Below are 16,227 nucleotides of genomic sequence, written 5' to 3' on the forward strand. Positions count from 1 at the left end.
TCTTTCCAGAATTTTCCTCCTTCACCCTTTAATTTTTATTTTATTTTTTTTGTGTGTGTATGTGGATATCATCTCTTCTGACATAACACACCCTGTACTCTATCTATCTATGTGTATGTGTGTGTGTGTTGTGTATGTACAATCTCTCCAACTACCCAAATACTGAGAAAAGATTCAAAAGTTAAAAATGTTTTCTTTCCATGTAGTAATGTAAACAGTTCAGCTTTAGAGAGTCTTTTATGAATTTTCTTTTCTGTTTACCTTTTCATGCTTCTCTTCATTCTTGTCTTGGGAAGTCAAATTTTTAAATACAGACCTGGTCTTTTCCTCAACATGAAATCTTCAAATTCGATGATATCACTGAATGTCCATTTTTTTCCCTTGAAGTATTATATTCAGATTTGCTGGGCAGGTGATCCTTGGCTTCAATCCCAGTTCCTTTGTCTTCTGAAATATCCCACTCCAAGCCCTTCAATCACTTAATGTTGAAGCTGCCAGATCCTGTGTTATACTGATTGTATTTCCACAGTACTCAAATTGTTTCTTTCTGGCTGCTTGCAGTATTTTCTCCTTGATCTGGGAACTCTGAAATTTGGGCACAATATTCTTGGGAGTTTCTCTGTTTGGGTTTCTTTCAGGAGGTGAATAATGAATTCTTTCAATATCCATTTTGCCCTCTGATTCTATAACATCAGGGCAGTTTTCCTTGATAAATTTCATGGAAGATAGTGTCTAGGCTCTTTTTTTAAATCATGGCTTTCAGGTAGTCCAATAATTTTTAAATTATTTCTCCTGGATCTATTTTCCAGGTCAGTTGTTTTTCCAATGAGTTCTTTCACCTCATCTTTTATTTTTTCAAATTTTTGGTTTTGTTTACTAACTTCTTGGTTTAACTCATAGAAATTCGTTTCCCTGGACTCAATTCTCTCTTTCAATGAATTATTTTGTTCAGTGAGCTTTTGAACCTTCTCCTCCATTTGGCTAATTTTGCTTTTTAAAACCTCCTTCTCCTCGTTGACTTTTTGGACCTCTTTTTCCAATTGAGTTAGCCTCTTTTTAAAGCTGCTACTTTCCTCAGCTTTTTTTTGGTTCTCCTTTAGTAAGTTGTTAACTTGATTTTTAAGGTCTTCTATTGCCTGAACCAAGTTTAAGTCCCCTTTGGAGGCAGGGGCCTTGACTTCCTCTGACAGGATGCCTTGTTCTTCCTCATCTGAAAGGATGGGGGGAGACACCTGTTCCCCTAGAAAGTAACCTTCTATGGTCTTATTTTTTTTCCCTTTTCTGGACATTTTCCCAGCCAGTTACTTGGCTTCTGAGTTTCCTCTCCACAACCACCTTACCTCCAGTTTTGCCCAGCCAGTGCTTGTGGGCAGAGATTCAAATGCTGCTTCACAGCCTTAGGGTTTTCAGTGGAGGTGGGGCTGCTATTCAGTGTGAGATTAAGTTCAGCTGCTCAGGTCAGGCCAGGGCTTCCACACCAGGTTCAGTTCCCTCAGGGGTTTTATGCAGAGATTTTCAATAATGGACTAGGGCCACTGTCTACTTTGGGAGCCCTTGTCCACTGCTGCCTCTGCTGCTGCCTCCTGAGGAGACCTGAGTTATGGGGACATCCTGCTCCCCTCTCAGCCAGTTGAAAAGACCCTCTCACTGACCTTTGGCTCCTGTGGGTTGAGTGACCTGCATTGCCCTGGAGATTCTGTCCCTGAAGCCTGCTCGGATCTGCTCCCCTCAGTGCCGCGCAGCCAAGGCAGGGCTGGGCTCTGCTCTGGGTCCAGTGTGCGACAGACCTTTCCTGTTGGTTTTTCAAGTCTCTCTGGAACACAAATCTCCTCCACTCCTTTGTTCTGTGGCTTCTGCTGCTCTAGAATTTGTTGAGAGTTCTTCTTTACCAGTGTTTTATGGGCTGTGGGGTAAGAGCTAAGTGTCTGTGTATCTTTCTACTCTGCCATCTTGGCTCCTCCTCCTATTTACTCTTCTTTAAAAACAATTTAAAATTTATTCTGATGTTCACTAAACTTTTATGAAGAAAATTAGTTGGAAACTTTAAAAATGATAGATATCTCTTTCTTCCTCCTTAATCAAAAATAAATCTTTAAAACTGGAATTTGTCAAAACTAAAGTTGGTGTAAAATAATATAAATTCACAAAGTATTATAACAAAACTAAATTCTTAGCTATTACAGAATTCCTAGATATCACAAAGTTTCTTAGTCAAAACGGTGTTTGTAATGGAGAAATTTAGTTTCTATAAGTCAAGAAGGACATATTCAATTAATTTAGCCTTGTCACAATAATAAATTTTCCTTAAATATATCCCTAGAAATTAAGTACATTCTGACATTTTACATACTCCATAAATCTTCAAATTAGCATACATAAATATATCTTATAGATGAAACAGGTTTGAAAATCATACCCCAATTTTTTTAAGGATTCTCATTTGTTCAGTAGGAATTCTACAATACAGAAACTTTTGCAGTTTATAAGAACTTTAGGTTGATGCACTTCTAAATCACTTTGCATAATATGTGGAAAACTATAAATTTACACCACCATATTTTTTCATAATAGCCAAAATTTCAGATGAAAAATATCTGCTATCACAGTAAATATCAAATTATCTAATTGCATCACTTCCTTTTAAAAGTCCAATTCATATACAAGATCCAAATTAAAATTGCTTTGACAACATTTCTACCTCACAAATTTCACAATCTAAGAGAAATTCAGAGATACAATACATTTTAGAATTAATACAACAATAACTTCAGATGATATCATTTTCATTTCCAGAAATTATTGATCTTATTACTTCTGGTAATTAAAGCCACTTCAAAGTTAAAAATTACATTAGAGAGAGATAGTAATAATATTGTATGTAACATATGCCAGTCATTATGTGAAACATTTTACAATCATTATATCATTTTGATCCCATACCAATAACCATTATTATATTTCCCTTTACAAATCATGAAATGGGTCAGAGATAAATATATATATATATACATATATAAATATATTTGCAATTGGAACAGAGAAGTGTGAGGTTTACCAAGAGCAGGAAGGCTGGTGTCCCAGTGGTGATAATTCTTGAAGGCAGGGCTTAGTGAATGCTCTCCACAGGCGTGATCCATTCACCTATTCCTTCCCCAACAGATGTAGAATGTATAGGACCTAGGTGACATTTCCAAGTTTTACCTAGAAGGGTGAGCTACAAGGTGCCCAAGGGCACAGGGCTATTAGAATCATTGCCAGTCTGTGAATTATTGCCCATACACTTCCTTTTGCCACTTGGGGAAGGGTGATTTAAGTTTTCCCTACACTCCTCCTCTTCTTCTTGTAATCTGCTCTGGGATGAGAGGGGTTAACATGAACCCTTGTGGCTGTTGAAGATCCCCATTCTGAGATACTCTCTTAACTCTGGGAGGGAGTGGGGAATGCTAAGTGATCAGGTTTGGGAGGGAGTGTTTTTAGCAAGGTGAGTTCCTGGAGTTATTTATAGTCATAGAAGTTTTCTTTTCCAGTAATTCCAAGTGATCCGTTTCTATACTTTTTAATGATTAGTCTCACAACCTACAAAATCTGCTAAGATGATCTAACTTTCCATTATTATTCCAGGTTGACCAGACCAGAACAACAAGGAAAAGTCTTAAAGTTTTGTTTGTTTCCCTAGATGCAGCCCTTAGAAATCTCTGGCTGCCTGCATTTTAAATCTTACAAGACTCATTCACAGCGCACATGATACGGACAGAGACATACACTTACAGACAAATTGACAATTAACAACTGGACAAATACAAACAGAGCTCACAATTAACAACAGAGAGGGAGGGAATTAGAAACTTGTTAGAGATCCCCATTATGAATTGGCTATTATTATTCTGAGGAAAGGGAGTTGCAAAGATTCCAGACCTGACAGAATAAGGGTGGATCCGGCGATCTTTGCTCCGAGCACATCTATGATCCTTGGAGGGGAGGGGAGCCTCGATGACCCCGAAGTTTCTGACTTTCCACAACCTTGAGATGGGCCCTACATTCATATTTCCAATGCCCTGGTTTCTTATAATAGTGACAAATACCAGGTTTACTGTCCTTTATCATGTTAGGGGTGGGGTGTGAGTTTGGAATGGGAGCTGTTGGAAGCTCCCTTTTTGCTTTAAGATCCTCCTCAGCCTGTGTTTCTAGTGTTTTGGTAAGCTGGAAGACCAGTTCAGCTGTAATCTGCAGGAAATCCTTAAGGGGAAGGGGAGAGGGAGGAATCAAGGCATAGTGTAGAGGAGGAGTGGAATTTGGAGGAGAAAGAGGGGATGGGGTTGTTGGGAAAGAAGGGAGAGTGGGGTGGAGAGAATTAGCCAGTATCGGAGGTGGTGCTGAAGTAGCTTTGAGAGTATTAAGGGAAGAGGCTCCTGCCTTTTGTTCTTCTTCAGTCATGCCAGCAAGTCCAAGATGAAAATATTCCACTTCTGGCTAGATGTTTTATTGGCCTTTAAACTTAATTTGGTTTTAAGATACAGTAACTTTGACTGGTTCAAAAGAGCCCTGTCATAACCAACATAATTTAGGACTATCTTTAGTTAACAACACTAGTGCTAGCAATACTTGTATTAATTTTCCTGAGATTGAACTGTACAGGGGATCTAAACAGAGCGTTTGACCACAGACTTGATCCCTGCCCCCTGAGCTAGCTTTAAAGGGAAATATTGGACTTCATTCAAACTAGTGGGAGTTCTTTGGAAGCTGGGAATTGGAGAAGTTACCCAATTTAATTTAAGACTTCCGAAAAAATGAATCCTGAGGTGCCTAAGTCTTTTGGCTTTGGCAAGATGGGGAGCTGTTCTCTCCTAGTCCATCAGTTCCAATCCGAGTCACAGCACCACTAACTGTTGAGCTGAAAGTTTGACTAAAAAAAGCAAACAGGCTGAATGCATTTTGTTTATTCCCTTAAAGCTAGCAGGTACATGGTCATGGAGCCAGAGAAGGAAATATCAGACTGAATGTTACAGGAATGACCAGGCTTAAATCTGTTTTAGGACAATCCAAGGGTGTCTGTATCTCTCAGATTTATGATCTCTATATGTGTTTAACTATTCCATGAGAAAGGAATTTTCTTAACTGAATGGGTTGCAAATGCAGTAAGATAACAGAGTTGACAAAGTTTCAATTGAAATTATGACTTAGGATATCTGTGTTTTCTTTACCATTAAAATGCCATAACATAGTGTATGTCCACAAAATATTAAGATACATAAAAAGTCCTATTCTTCAAGGGAGTGTCTCCGGTTTAGGCTCTCATAAAGTATGCTAAGTCAGCCCCATCTGGCCTTGTTGACATAGGCAGAGATATTATCTGAGTTTACTTCAGAGAACAAAGAGACTGTTAGGTCCAGGTTCTTCCTCTGATTGATTAATTCAAACTCTGGCCCTTATTAAAGTCCAAAAATGATATTAAATGTTATCAAGGGTGAGAAGGTAATGGGGGTAAAAGAAGATCCAATGTGAGAGGGCATCTGAGGCAGGGTGAAGTCAAACATACCTGGGAGAATAACCAGGAGTTCTTAAATAAAACACATAGGAATATGGGAAATGTTGGAAAAGCAGGCTTTCCTTCCCCATCATCTGTGAGGTCAGGTCTGGTCCTATGTCTGACTGGTATCTGAGGAATAAGAGGCCAGATTTGGGTCATGCTTTGGCTATTCCCGTGGTTCTTTGGGCCTTCTCTGGGTTTTGTGCAGGCAGCACATCAGGCTATGTCTGGTTGTTCCCCCACATCAAGCCTCCTGCTCTTGCCCTTCACCCAATCTTATTTGCTTTTCGCCCTGATTTCTGCAGTCTTCCTTTTGCTTTCTCTATCCTTTCTGTGTTGAGCTTAGGAGGAGGTTGTTTTGGTGTTGGGGATGGGTGATGGCAAAGGAAAGGAAGCTCCAGTCCCCTATTTCCCAGCTTGAGAGTGAGTTCTCCCTTTTCTCCCCTCTTGGTTATTTTGTGGTATGTTCCTTCTCCTGTCTTCACCATATGGTCTTTACATCACCCCTTGAAATAATACATATGTCTCCACAGCTTATATTGCACCCAAGGACAAGACTTTCTATGGATTCTTTGAGCCTTGGCTGGGTAAGTCATAATGAGGGGCAGAAGCACTAGGAATCAAGAAGAATATTGAGGAGAAAGTGCTCGGGATGTGTTTGACCAAGGAGCTTATGAACTACAGGACTGAGTATTAATGGACCAAGGAGGAATAGAATCCTGGGAGGGTTAGTATGTGGGAATGGGTTGAGGGCTAGTGGTTGTGGGTGAGAGATTTAGGGATAGGGATAAGTAAAGGATTGGTGTGTGGGCTAGATGGGGGTGGGGCATGCTGTGGAATCTTTGTGAGGGGTAGGGATCTTGAGTAATTCATTATTATGGTCTGGTTATGGGCTTTTCCTCCCATCTTTCTCCCAGGTGATGGGCTGCTACTGAGCAAAGGGGAGAAATGGTACAGTCACCGGCGCCTGCTGACCCCAGCTTTTCACTTTGACATCCTCAAACCCTACATAAAGACCTTCAACAAGTCTACAGACATCATGCATGTAAGACTGGAAAAGCTGTGGGTAGATGGGAGTTGACCCCAAGAGGCCAGAAACCTACATGGAAAGAATCCCCTGTTAGACCACTTTGCATTGCAATAGGTGTGATGGTGGCCATGACTGCTACAAGGTGACCAAAACTTTTCCCCTAGGGAAAAAAAGAAATTAGAGCTTGTTGCAGTGCTTCAATAGGGAACGAATAGAGTTTAGAATCTAGTTAGCAAGAATAATCAGTTAAAGGAGGAGGCCAAAAAAGGCAGACTTGGGGAAGGTCTGCCTGTATACTGCTCCACACCCTCATTTCTAAGTTACATTTTATTCTTACATAGGTGTTTTCTCTGAGCCCCAAATGATGATGCGTTTAGTCCACCTTGCATCGACCATCATTTGTGGTTGCTATTATTGGTACAAACTTGCGTAGTTATATCTCTCAGCTGTCCCACCAGCCTCTTTCCCTGAATTTAGCCTGAGGGGATTGAAGTGGTGGAACACAGTCCATGGCCACCATCACATATGAGTCTTCTCCAGCTCAGTTTTCTGTCCATGACCTCATCTTTTCCCAGTATCCTATGAGGCAGAGAGGCCAGTGTTAATCATCCTCATTTTTACAGATGAGGAAGGAAGTTGAGGTCCAGAGAAATAAAATGATTTGCTATGGTTACACAAAGTAGTTCACATAGTGACATTAGCTCAGATTGGATCTCTGCTCTCCTGACTCCTAGCCAATGAATCCCTCTAAGGAGAGCTCTGAATGTGATCTGTATTCCCCACTTGGTTCTCAAGACAAAAAGAGGTCCTTCTCTTGCCTTCTTAGGCATTTTGCAGGGGCTTAGGACAAAGGTTCAGCTACACGGAGGAGTCCAGACTCATACTTATGATTTTTTCTTGGGTAGATGAAATGGAAGTGTCTGTGTGTTGGAGACAGCATCCGCCTGAACGTGTTTGACCACATTAGCCTCATGACGCTGGACAGCTTGCAGAAATGTGTCTTCAGCCATGACAGCCAATGTCAGGAGTGAGTCCCAGCCCAGCTCTTGACTTTGAGGCCTCGGAAACTAGAAGCAACACAGTCACAGTGTGCAGGGGAAGGAAAATGCTATTGAAGGGGAATGTTCACTGTTAGGGATGAGATCTAGGATGCCACCATCCTAGAAGAGTGGTAGGTCAAAACTAGCATGGAAACTGGAGGTGCTATTGCTGACTAGCTATGTGTGATCTTTAATATTCTAAACCCCACCATCCTTATCCCTGGTCTACTTCATTGGAGGGAGGTACATTGCCTTAAGCATCTCCCCAAACTAGTCTTGGTAAGGCATCAGTGACTATTTTATCATCAATTATTTACAAATATGGCAATTCCAGTGTAACAGGAACTTAATGCATTTATTATGCTCCTTCTGGGTGTCAGGTGTTGTGCTAAGCACTGACTATACAAAGATCTCAGTGAAATACTCCCTACACTCAAGTAGATTATGATATAGGGAGAGACAACAAGCATATCACAAAATTTAAAAAATAAGCATAAGTAAGCATTTGGGAGAGAGGCACTTACTTGTTACCCTTTCTGATTTTCCTTCTGGCTCAGTTTCCCCTTCCCTTCACCTATGGGTACCTGATGTCTCCAATGAGAGGTTTCTTGGTGATAGAAACAGAGAGTGACTCCAGAAAGGTCCTCTGGATAAGGCAGATGCCTGTAGAAGAGCAATGGGAGAATGTCCATGGCAGAGTTGGCTCCCATGGTCAATGTACTGGCTGCCATGCAGAGTGAAGTGCCACAAGTCAGTCATCCAGAGAGGAGCATCAAGTGATGATAACATCACAAGGGAGACTGAGGGTCAGGGTCAGGAGAGTAGATCTGGGAAGGAATGAAAAGGAGACAAGGTAGCATGCCAATCTCAGAGGCATGTCAATGGAGAAGTACCAGAGGTGTCAGGGAAAGTGCAGTTGGTGCCACGTAACCTGAATTCAAATCTAGGCTTTAAGGCAGTCAGTATAGCCTATTGCCAGTCATGTCTGACTCTTCGTGAACCCATTTGGGGTTTTCTTCTCGGCAAAAGTACTGAAGTGGTTTGCCATTTCCTTCTCCAGTTCATTTTATATGTAAGGAAACTGAGGCAAACATGGTGAAATGACTTGCCCAGAGTCATATAGCTAAAAACTGTCTGAGGTCTGATTTGAATTCAGGAAGATGAGTCTTCTTGACTCCAGGCTAGTGATCTATCCACTACACCACCTGGCTGTCCCTTTTAAGGCAATATCTCACATGTGAAAGGGATCAAGTAATACCTTAGCTGAATTATAGACTCATTGTGAGCTTTATAAAGGCTGTGGGGCTTTAGAAATGTATTGTTTTTGTGGTTAATACTTAATACTCCTTTTTTTTGGGGCAGTCTAGAACTGAATCCATAATATGTCTAAGGTACAGCTGCATATGCCAGTTACAAACTACCAACCCAATTTCAGGGCTGGGTCCACAGTGATTACCTTCCAATTGTCACACCAGCTGCACTGCTTTCCTTGCTGAACTAACATTATGCTGTTTATGCCACCTGGTTCCTAAACCCAGAAGTCAGGTTCTCTTCCTATGTAGCAAGATAAATTAGGCCTCCTGGAGGTCTTTTTCACTCCCTTGACCTCTGAGTAAACTCAACAGGAATCCAAATATTTTTGCTCAGCTCTCCACTCTAGGTTATATTAGGTATAGATACAGTCTCTGCCCTTGAAAAACTTTCAATCTGGTGAGGGGTGAACTGAAGTACAAGGTTAGACTGTATGCTTAAATGGGTATTACATGAATTCACAGAAGGAAGGACTTGCTATGAGCTGAGGTTTTCTCAGGAGAGTCTTCTCCTCCTGTTGCCACCAGAAATAGAGGCTTGCAGGTTACTCATGTCCTGTCTCTGGTCACATGGGCACTTGCTTTGCTGGAAGAACCCCCTTTCCTACTGCTCACAGGCTTCTAGATGACCATTTGTACAGTTCTGTGATTGAAGAAATCATTTTCTGTTGCTCCCCATTGGATTTCCTGGCTGTTATTTGGTCTGGTGTAAATTTTAGGGTTTTCCTGCAGTAGGTATTTGGGAGTTGGGTGGTGTTTCTCCCATTTAGGTAGCCATCTTGAAGTCCTGGAGGAAGAATTGAAACTCAATTGAGATGGTGGGCTTGGAAAGTCAATAAAAAGCCATGTCTAGTTCACAAAGGGAGGGCAAAATCTGGGACAGTTTATCTGTAGCATAGAGTGTGTGAAGGGGAGGAATGTGAAATCAGACTGGAAGGGTGGGCTGTGGAGGCACTTGAATTGCAAGCTAGAGCTTGCATTACATTCTGTAGGCAATGAAGAGCCTTTGGAGATTTTGGAATAAGGGAGTAATATGGTCACACCTGTGTATTTGAAAGATTTATTTCTTAACATGAGAAGTAGGCTTAAGGAACTCAGACCTGGAAGGAAAACCAATCAAGGGGTCAGTAATTCAGGTGAAAAATGACTAGGATTTCCCTAGGGTGCTGACAAATATGAGGAGAGGGCAATGAGAGATGAGGAAGTAGAATCAGTAGAGGTTGATGATTGAATATAATGTGGGTGGGTGAGGGACAATGAAAACCTGGTGCCTGGGGAGAGGGGAGCAGAGTTTGCTTTCAATAGAAACATTTAAAAGGGGTCAGAGAACAGGCTCTGATACATGTAGAAGGTGCTGAGATCAATTTTAGAATCTGACATGGAGGAGAGTCAGCTCCTCCTGTGAAAGGCAAGGACTGTAGTGAGGTCTGGATTTCTATTTTTACAATTAAAAAAAAATAAAACATATAAATTCCATTATAGAAAAAAATCATTTAAATAATTTTCCTTTAGCTTGTTGTGGGTTATGTTCAAGGAAGCTCTTTATAGAGATTAATTTGAGAACAGGCACTGTGCAGGATGAATTGGAAATAGAGAGAATAGCTAGAAGGCATCTGCCCTAGCCCAGTCATGAAAGATTAATGTACCTGAGAAGGGAATACGCATTTATAAAGTGACTACTATGCGCCAGATGCTATGCTAAGCACTTCACTAATATGACCTCATCTGAGCCTCACAAACAACCCTTTGTGGATGACTCTGTCATCATCCTCAATTTACAGATGAGCAAACTGAGGCAAACAGAGGTTAAATGATTTGCCTAGTGTCACATAGCTAGTAAGTGTCAGAGACCAAATTTGAACTCAAGTCTTTCTGCTTCCAGTTGCAGAGCTCTATCCACTGTGCCACCTAGCTGCCCCTTAGCCTGGTTTTCAAAACGTGTGCTATGAGTTTTAGTAGACATGCCTTGAATGTACTGGCTTCATATTTTCAACTGTATATACCCATGCAAGTCCTTTGATTCTCCAGTTAGGTGCCAAAATTCTTTTTGACAAAAAAATAATACTACACTGTGACTAAAAAAACATTGCAAATCACTGACCCGGATATCAGCACAATCATCAAAACCTATCCATTGTTCTGTTGGGCAGGAAGGCAGATTCTGTCCCTATTCTCCCCACACATCTGAAGTTTTCTATCATTTCCTATAAGTGTCTTTTCCTTCCCAGAAGACCAGGCCTGTTTTGCCTGAACTAATTGGGATATTACAGAACTAACTAGATTGACAAGAAAGCAAGAAATTTTGGTGAGACCTCTGTGTAGAAGAGTAGGAAAACCCTACCTAGCAGTTTTCATTGTGCACCCGTCTTTCTATTTCTTTGTGTTGTGTGCATCCTTGGGAATCTCATTCGAAGAGTTGTATTCAAGCAACTGGAGATGTTAAGCACAACATAAACCAAAGAGATGGGTAGATATGGTCAAGCCCAGCCTTTTCTTTAAAAATATCTTCTCAGTCTTTCCCTGTTCTCTGGGGGTAAACCTGGGTCAGAAGCGATGGAACTATGATAATCAAAGATTAAAATTTACCATACAATAGTTTAAGGTAAAAGCTGTGAGGATAGGGAGGTATAATAAGCCACATCTGCAAGTATTATGTTCAGTTCTGGAGGTCATATTTTGAACATCTGCATGGTCCAGAGAAGAGTAAATAGGATTGTGAAGAGACTAGAGAGGGAGGAGTCTACTCACAGGTTGTGTTTGTCCTTTGTTCTCAGAGAGGATCATGACATCAGGCAATGATGACATGACTTGCAGTTAGCTTGGATTTGAGTGAGTGAGGGTTGTGTAAGGTCACTATGTTATGGAGGAAGAACAGATGAGTTTTGTGCCAAGAGAGGTTTTGAACTGAGTGACAGACTGGGAAGAGGTCATGTTGGTGACTAGGGCAGGTAAGTTGGGAGGGGGCTGCTTTGGAAGGACATTAAAGAGCTTAGTCTGACTCAAGTGGAGTCTGAAGGGCCAGTGTTCTCTCAGGGATCTCACCTGGCCTGACCCCTGATCACGGCCCTCATGTTTTGCACAGGAAACCAAGTCCCTACATCTCTGCTATAGTGGAATTAAGTGGCCTTGTGGCAAAACGCAACCTGGAACCCCTCCTATACTGGGATACTCTATACAACCTCACCAGCCAGGGGAGGCAGTTCTCTAAGGCTTGCCAAGTGGTACATAACTTCACAGATGCTGTCATCCAGACCCGGCGCCAAGTCCTTGCTGAACAAGGTGCTGAAGCCTTCCTCAAAAATGAGACCAAAGGAAAGACCATGGACTTCATAGATGTTCTTCTACTGGCCAAGGTGAATATTAGAGCTACAGGGAGAAGTGGGAAGGGAGGGAGTCTTCCAGAAGCCCCAAGGGACCATGGGAGGTGGAGGAGGAAAGCCAGGGGAAGATGAAAAGCTAGGTTGCCAAAGGCAGATTCATGGTTCCATAATATACGTCCTAGCGATGAGTCACATAGAACAGCGTTCATTGGGAAAGTGTCCCTTTACCCTGCTCCCATGGACAGGGTACCCATAGGTAGCCTGTTCTAAGTATGTGAAAAGAGTAATCTGGATTCTGAGTATAATTAGGTATATCCTATCTGGAATATGGCTGGAATCCTATTAACTATCCTAGTATACCTAGAAATAACCTCAAAGTATATCCCCTGATGCTATTTCTAAGTATAGGAGAGTAGTTAATAGGATTCTAGGCATATTCACAAATATTTCTGTGGTACTAGGTATATCAAGGGTAATTTCCTATTTTATAGGTTCATCTAGGAGTACCATTAAGGCTACTTCTAGATATATCAAAGGAGAGTCCGGGATATGCCAGAAATATCTAGAATTTCTAAGGTGCAAGTGTGCATGAGAGAAAGAGTATTAAGGAGAGAGGGACAAGACTTATTAGAGTACAGAGTGCCCATCAAAGAATCCGGATACTCCCAGGGTATGCTATAGCTAGGAATAGGTTTTTGGCTTCCGAAAGGGATTCATGCTTTGGGTAAGAGTCCCTTCCAAATCCAAGTTTTTATTATTCTAGGTGTGTCTTCCAGCATTATCTGATTCTGGGGAGTCCTCAGTGTAGTTTCTGAGGGTTTTGAACATATCAAGTGACTTCTATGATGTGTCTATAAGTGCAATAGGAGTCCAGAGGACAGGTTCAGGTGCTTTAGATAGTAGGAGTTATGCTAAGCATTTTGCCTAGGTCTCAAGGATTTACACCTCACACTATCAGTAGTGCCTGGGGATAGTGAGAAGCTGAGGTGGGGATCTTGAGTAGAGCTGCTCATGGAAGGAAGGAAGGCAAGAATCCACAGATATGTACTATTCCAGGATGAAGATGGGAAGACTTTGTCAGATAAGGACATTCGGGCAGAGGCTGACACCTTCATGTTTGAGGGTAAGAGGGAAGATGGAGGGGGAGGATCCGGGGCTAAGGGGGCTGGGGATTTAGAGGGGATTTCCTCTTAAGAAGCTCATTCATATCTTATTCCTGATGTCAGCCTCAGTGATTCCTGATTTGACCAGGGCTACCCTAGAAGGAGCTGTCCCCTCAGAACCTGTACTGATTTCAGTGTGGTCATGATGTTCCTTCTCACTCCACAGTTCACTGATAGACACTCCCTCACCCCCATATCGATTCTCTGGAGTCTTCTCCCTTCCTCCCAGGTCATGACACAACAGCAAGTGGTCTCTCTTGGGCCCTCTACAACCTGGCCCATCATCAGGAACACCAGGACTGCTGTCGTCAGGAAATACAGGAGCTCCTGAGGGGTCGTCAGCCAGAGGAGATTGAATGGTCAGTGTGGAAGGAGACTGGGGGGATTCCTTTAGGAGAGGGGACTAGAAACTCATACCCCTTGCCACCCTGGCCACAGCTAAGGACACTCCCCAAAAGAAACATCCCCAAGCCTCACAGTGACATGGCTAGAGCTGTGCCTCCGTAGATGACAGTCTTTGCCTATCAGAACTACCCTCCCCTAGCAGACAGGAAGGTTTCTTGACCATTTGATGCTTTTCTGGATAACTGTTCACAGATGAGACCCAGGGCTAAAAGGTAGGGAGATTTCTGTGCCAAAGACTCCATCCTTTATTATTCTCTCTTCTTTGACCACATCTCTGTCAGGGTGCCCTACTCTTCTCACCCCGCTGCCCCAACTCTGGAGACTTCAGATCACAAGTCGTGACACTGACAATGTCACCTCACTGTGTGGGACTGGGTGTCTGAGGCCCCCTCCCCCAGGATGACTGGTCTGCTCTCTCCAGGGATGACCTGTCCCAGATGCCTTTCCTGACCATGTGTATCAAGGAGAGCCTGAGGTTGCACCCACCAGTTTTTGCCATTGCTCGTCAATGCACCAAGGACATCGAACTACCTGATGGGCGCATCATTCCCAAAGGTAGCCTTTTCCTGGGCATTCATGGCATAGTAAAGAAAGGTGATGCATGATGAGGGCTGCCTCTGAGGGTACAGTGTGAGAGAAGATAGAGAGCAGGTGTCAGGTTTTCTTAAGCAAGTAGCTGAGGAATAATACTTAGAAGGTTAGTGGGGGAGGAGTGGGGCTGAGGGGGAACATTGACGAGTCAATGTATGGAATTTGCAGGCCATGTTGGGCTCTCTATCTCTTTCTCCTTAACAGGGTGTACTTGTTCGCTCAGCATTTTTGGAACTCACCACAATCCATCTGTGTGGCCCAATCCTGAGGTATTCTTCTCCAGTCCCCCTCATGTTATCTGGCCAGACCTAGGGGCCAGGGACACTCATGGCAAATGGTTGAGCTCTTGCCTAGGAGGAATATAGAAGCCCAGATGTGCCTTTAGGGAGCAGATCCAGGAAGGCAAGAGACTACAACACTAATCTCCTCACAGGGGATGATCTGCTGCCTTAAAGGTAGTTTCCTTGCCTCCCTGCTAGAAGTATCTGCTTGGTATGTCTCTGGGCCATTCCCACCATCCTTCATCTGCCCCTCTCCCTCAGGTCTATGACCCATACCGCTTTGATGTGGATAACATCCAGAAAATGTCACCCCTGGCATTTATTCCATTCTCAGCTGGACCCAGGTAAGGCCATGACACCTGCTTTCCCATTTGTCTCCCTGAAGTCCTGGGGAAATGTCCTCATCATTCTGGGTCATTGTAGTTATCTCCAAACCCTCAAGAAAGACTAGCTCTATCTCTAGGAGACATAGAGACCCCATCCTGTGTGTGTGTATATGTGTGTATGCATTTCCTTGCACATGTGCATGTGCATGTCCACATGAGTGGTGGCAGGAGGACAGAATAAGACTGGGGTCAAGGCCTGGGGATTATCAGACCCTTACCTTGAACAGGAACTGCATTGGCCAGAACTTTGCCATGTATGAGATGAAGATTGCGCTGGCCCTCACTCTACTGCGATTCAGAATCCTCCCTGATGATAGCCCAGTCCGAAGGAAGTTAGATGTGATCCTCAGGGCAGAGGATGGGCTGTTCCTGAGGGCAGAGCCACTGCAAACACACCTCCCAGAAACCCCCCAAAATTGATGGATGAGAATTGCCTCAGGCCTGTGACATGAAGGCCTGGAGATTGCCAGCTCTTTAGTCACCCTTGTCTTGGTTGTAAATCTTCTGAATAAAAGAAATTTAACCTGCAAATCGGATTTGTTTTGTGCCTTTATACCATGAGGTAGAGGTTGGTGAGAGAAGATAGGAATCCCTACTTCTCAGTTCTAGGAAGAAACATTAGGGGCACAGAAGTGTGGGGGAGAGGGGGAAATGGGAACCACAGTTGTCTAGAAACATCCTGTTAGACTGACCTCTCATCTACCTGGTAGCCTAATAGTAGAAAGTCCCCAACCACTACTGAAGAAGAAAGAAGTTATAACAAACTATGCAAGAACATGGTAAAGTGGTTCATCTCATGCACTGATATCCTTGGATAAGGGATGAAAAGTCACAGTATTGGTGATGGTTCTTACACCTTTCAGAGTGGTTTATTTTTAAAGCACTGTCTTTGCTGCTGGCAATATAATATTGAAAAGGTACACAGCCCTCAAAAAATTTAACAGGGGTAGAGAACCTGTGGCCTCCAGGCAACATGGGCCTTCTAGTTCCTTGGGTGTGGCCTTTTGACTGAGTCCAAGTTTTACAGAACAAGTCCTTTTATTAAGGGAATGTGTTCTGTGAAGTTTGGATTCAGTCAAAGGGCCACACTTGAGGATCTAGAGGGCCACATGTGGCCTCGAGGCCATAGGTTTCCCACCCCTGGCTTAGATTTTACTGGTGTGAAGTTGGGTAT

The 16,227-nt window shown here is 42.8% G+C and overlaps 1 protein-coding gene across 1 annotated transcript in view; it reads left to right on the forward strand.

Moving 5' to 3' along the window:
• LOC140499583 (cytochrome P450 4F2-like) overlaps positions 1-15,584 on the forward strand; it is a 72,641-nt gene extending 57,057 nt beyond the window's left edge. The window contains exons 4-13 of the mRNA XM_072601196.1: positions 6,061-6,114; positions 6,445-6,572; positions 7,463-7,584; positions 11,990-12,260; positions 13,284-13,350; positions 13,620-13,749; positions 14,217-14,350; positions 14,591-14,655; positions 14,929-15,011; positions 15,281-15,584. Coding sequence (XP_072457297.1) covers positions 6,061-6,114; positions 6,445-6,572; positions 7,463-7,584; positions 11,990-12,260; positions 13,284-13,350; positions 13,620-13,749; positions 14,217-14,350; positions 14,591-14,655; positions 14,929-15,011; positions 15,281-15,473 — 1,247 coding nt within the window. The 3' untranslated portion in view covers positions 15,474-15,584. The remainder of the gene's footprint in view (positions 1-6,060; positions 6,115-6,444; positions 6,573-7,462; positions 7,585-11,989; positions 12,261-13,283; positions 13,351-13,619; positions 13,750-14,216; positions 14,351-14,590; positions 14,656-14,928; positions 15,012-15,280) is intronic.
• The last annotated feature ends 643 nt before the right edge of the window (positions 15,585-16,227 follow it).

The sequence above is a fragment of the Notamacropus eugenii genome, chromosome 4 (assembly GCF_028372415.1).
Source record: "Notamacropus eugenii isolate mMacEug1 chromosome 4, mMacEug1.pri_v2, whole genome shotgun sequence".
NCBI classification, from domain to species: domain Eukaryota; kingdom Metazoa; phylum Chordata; class Mammalia; order Diprotodontia; family Macropodidae; genus Notamacropus; species Notamacropus eugenii.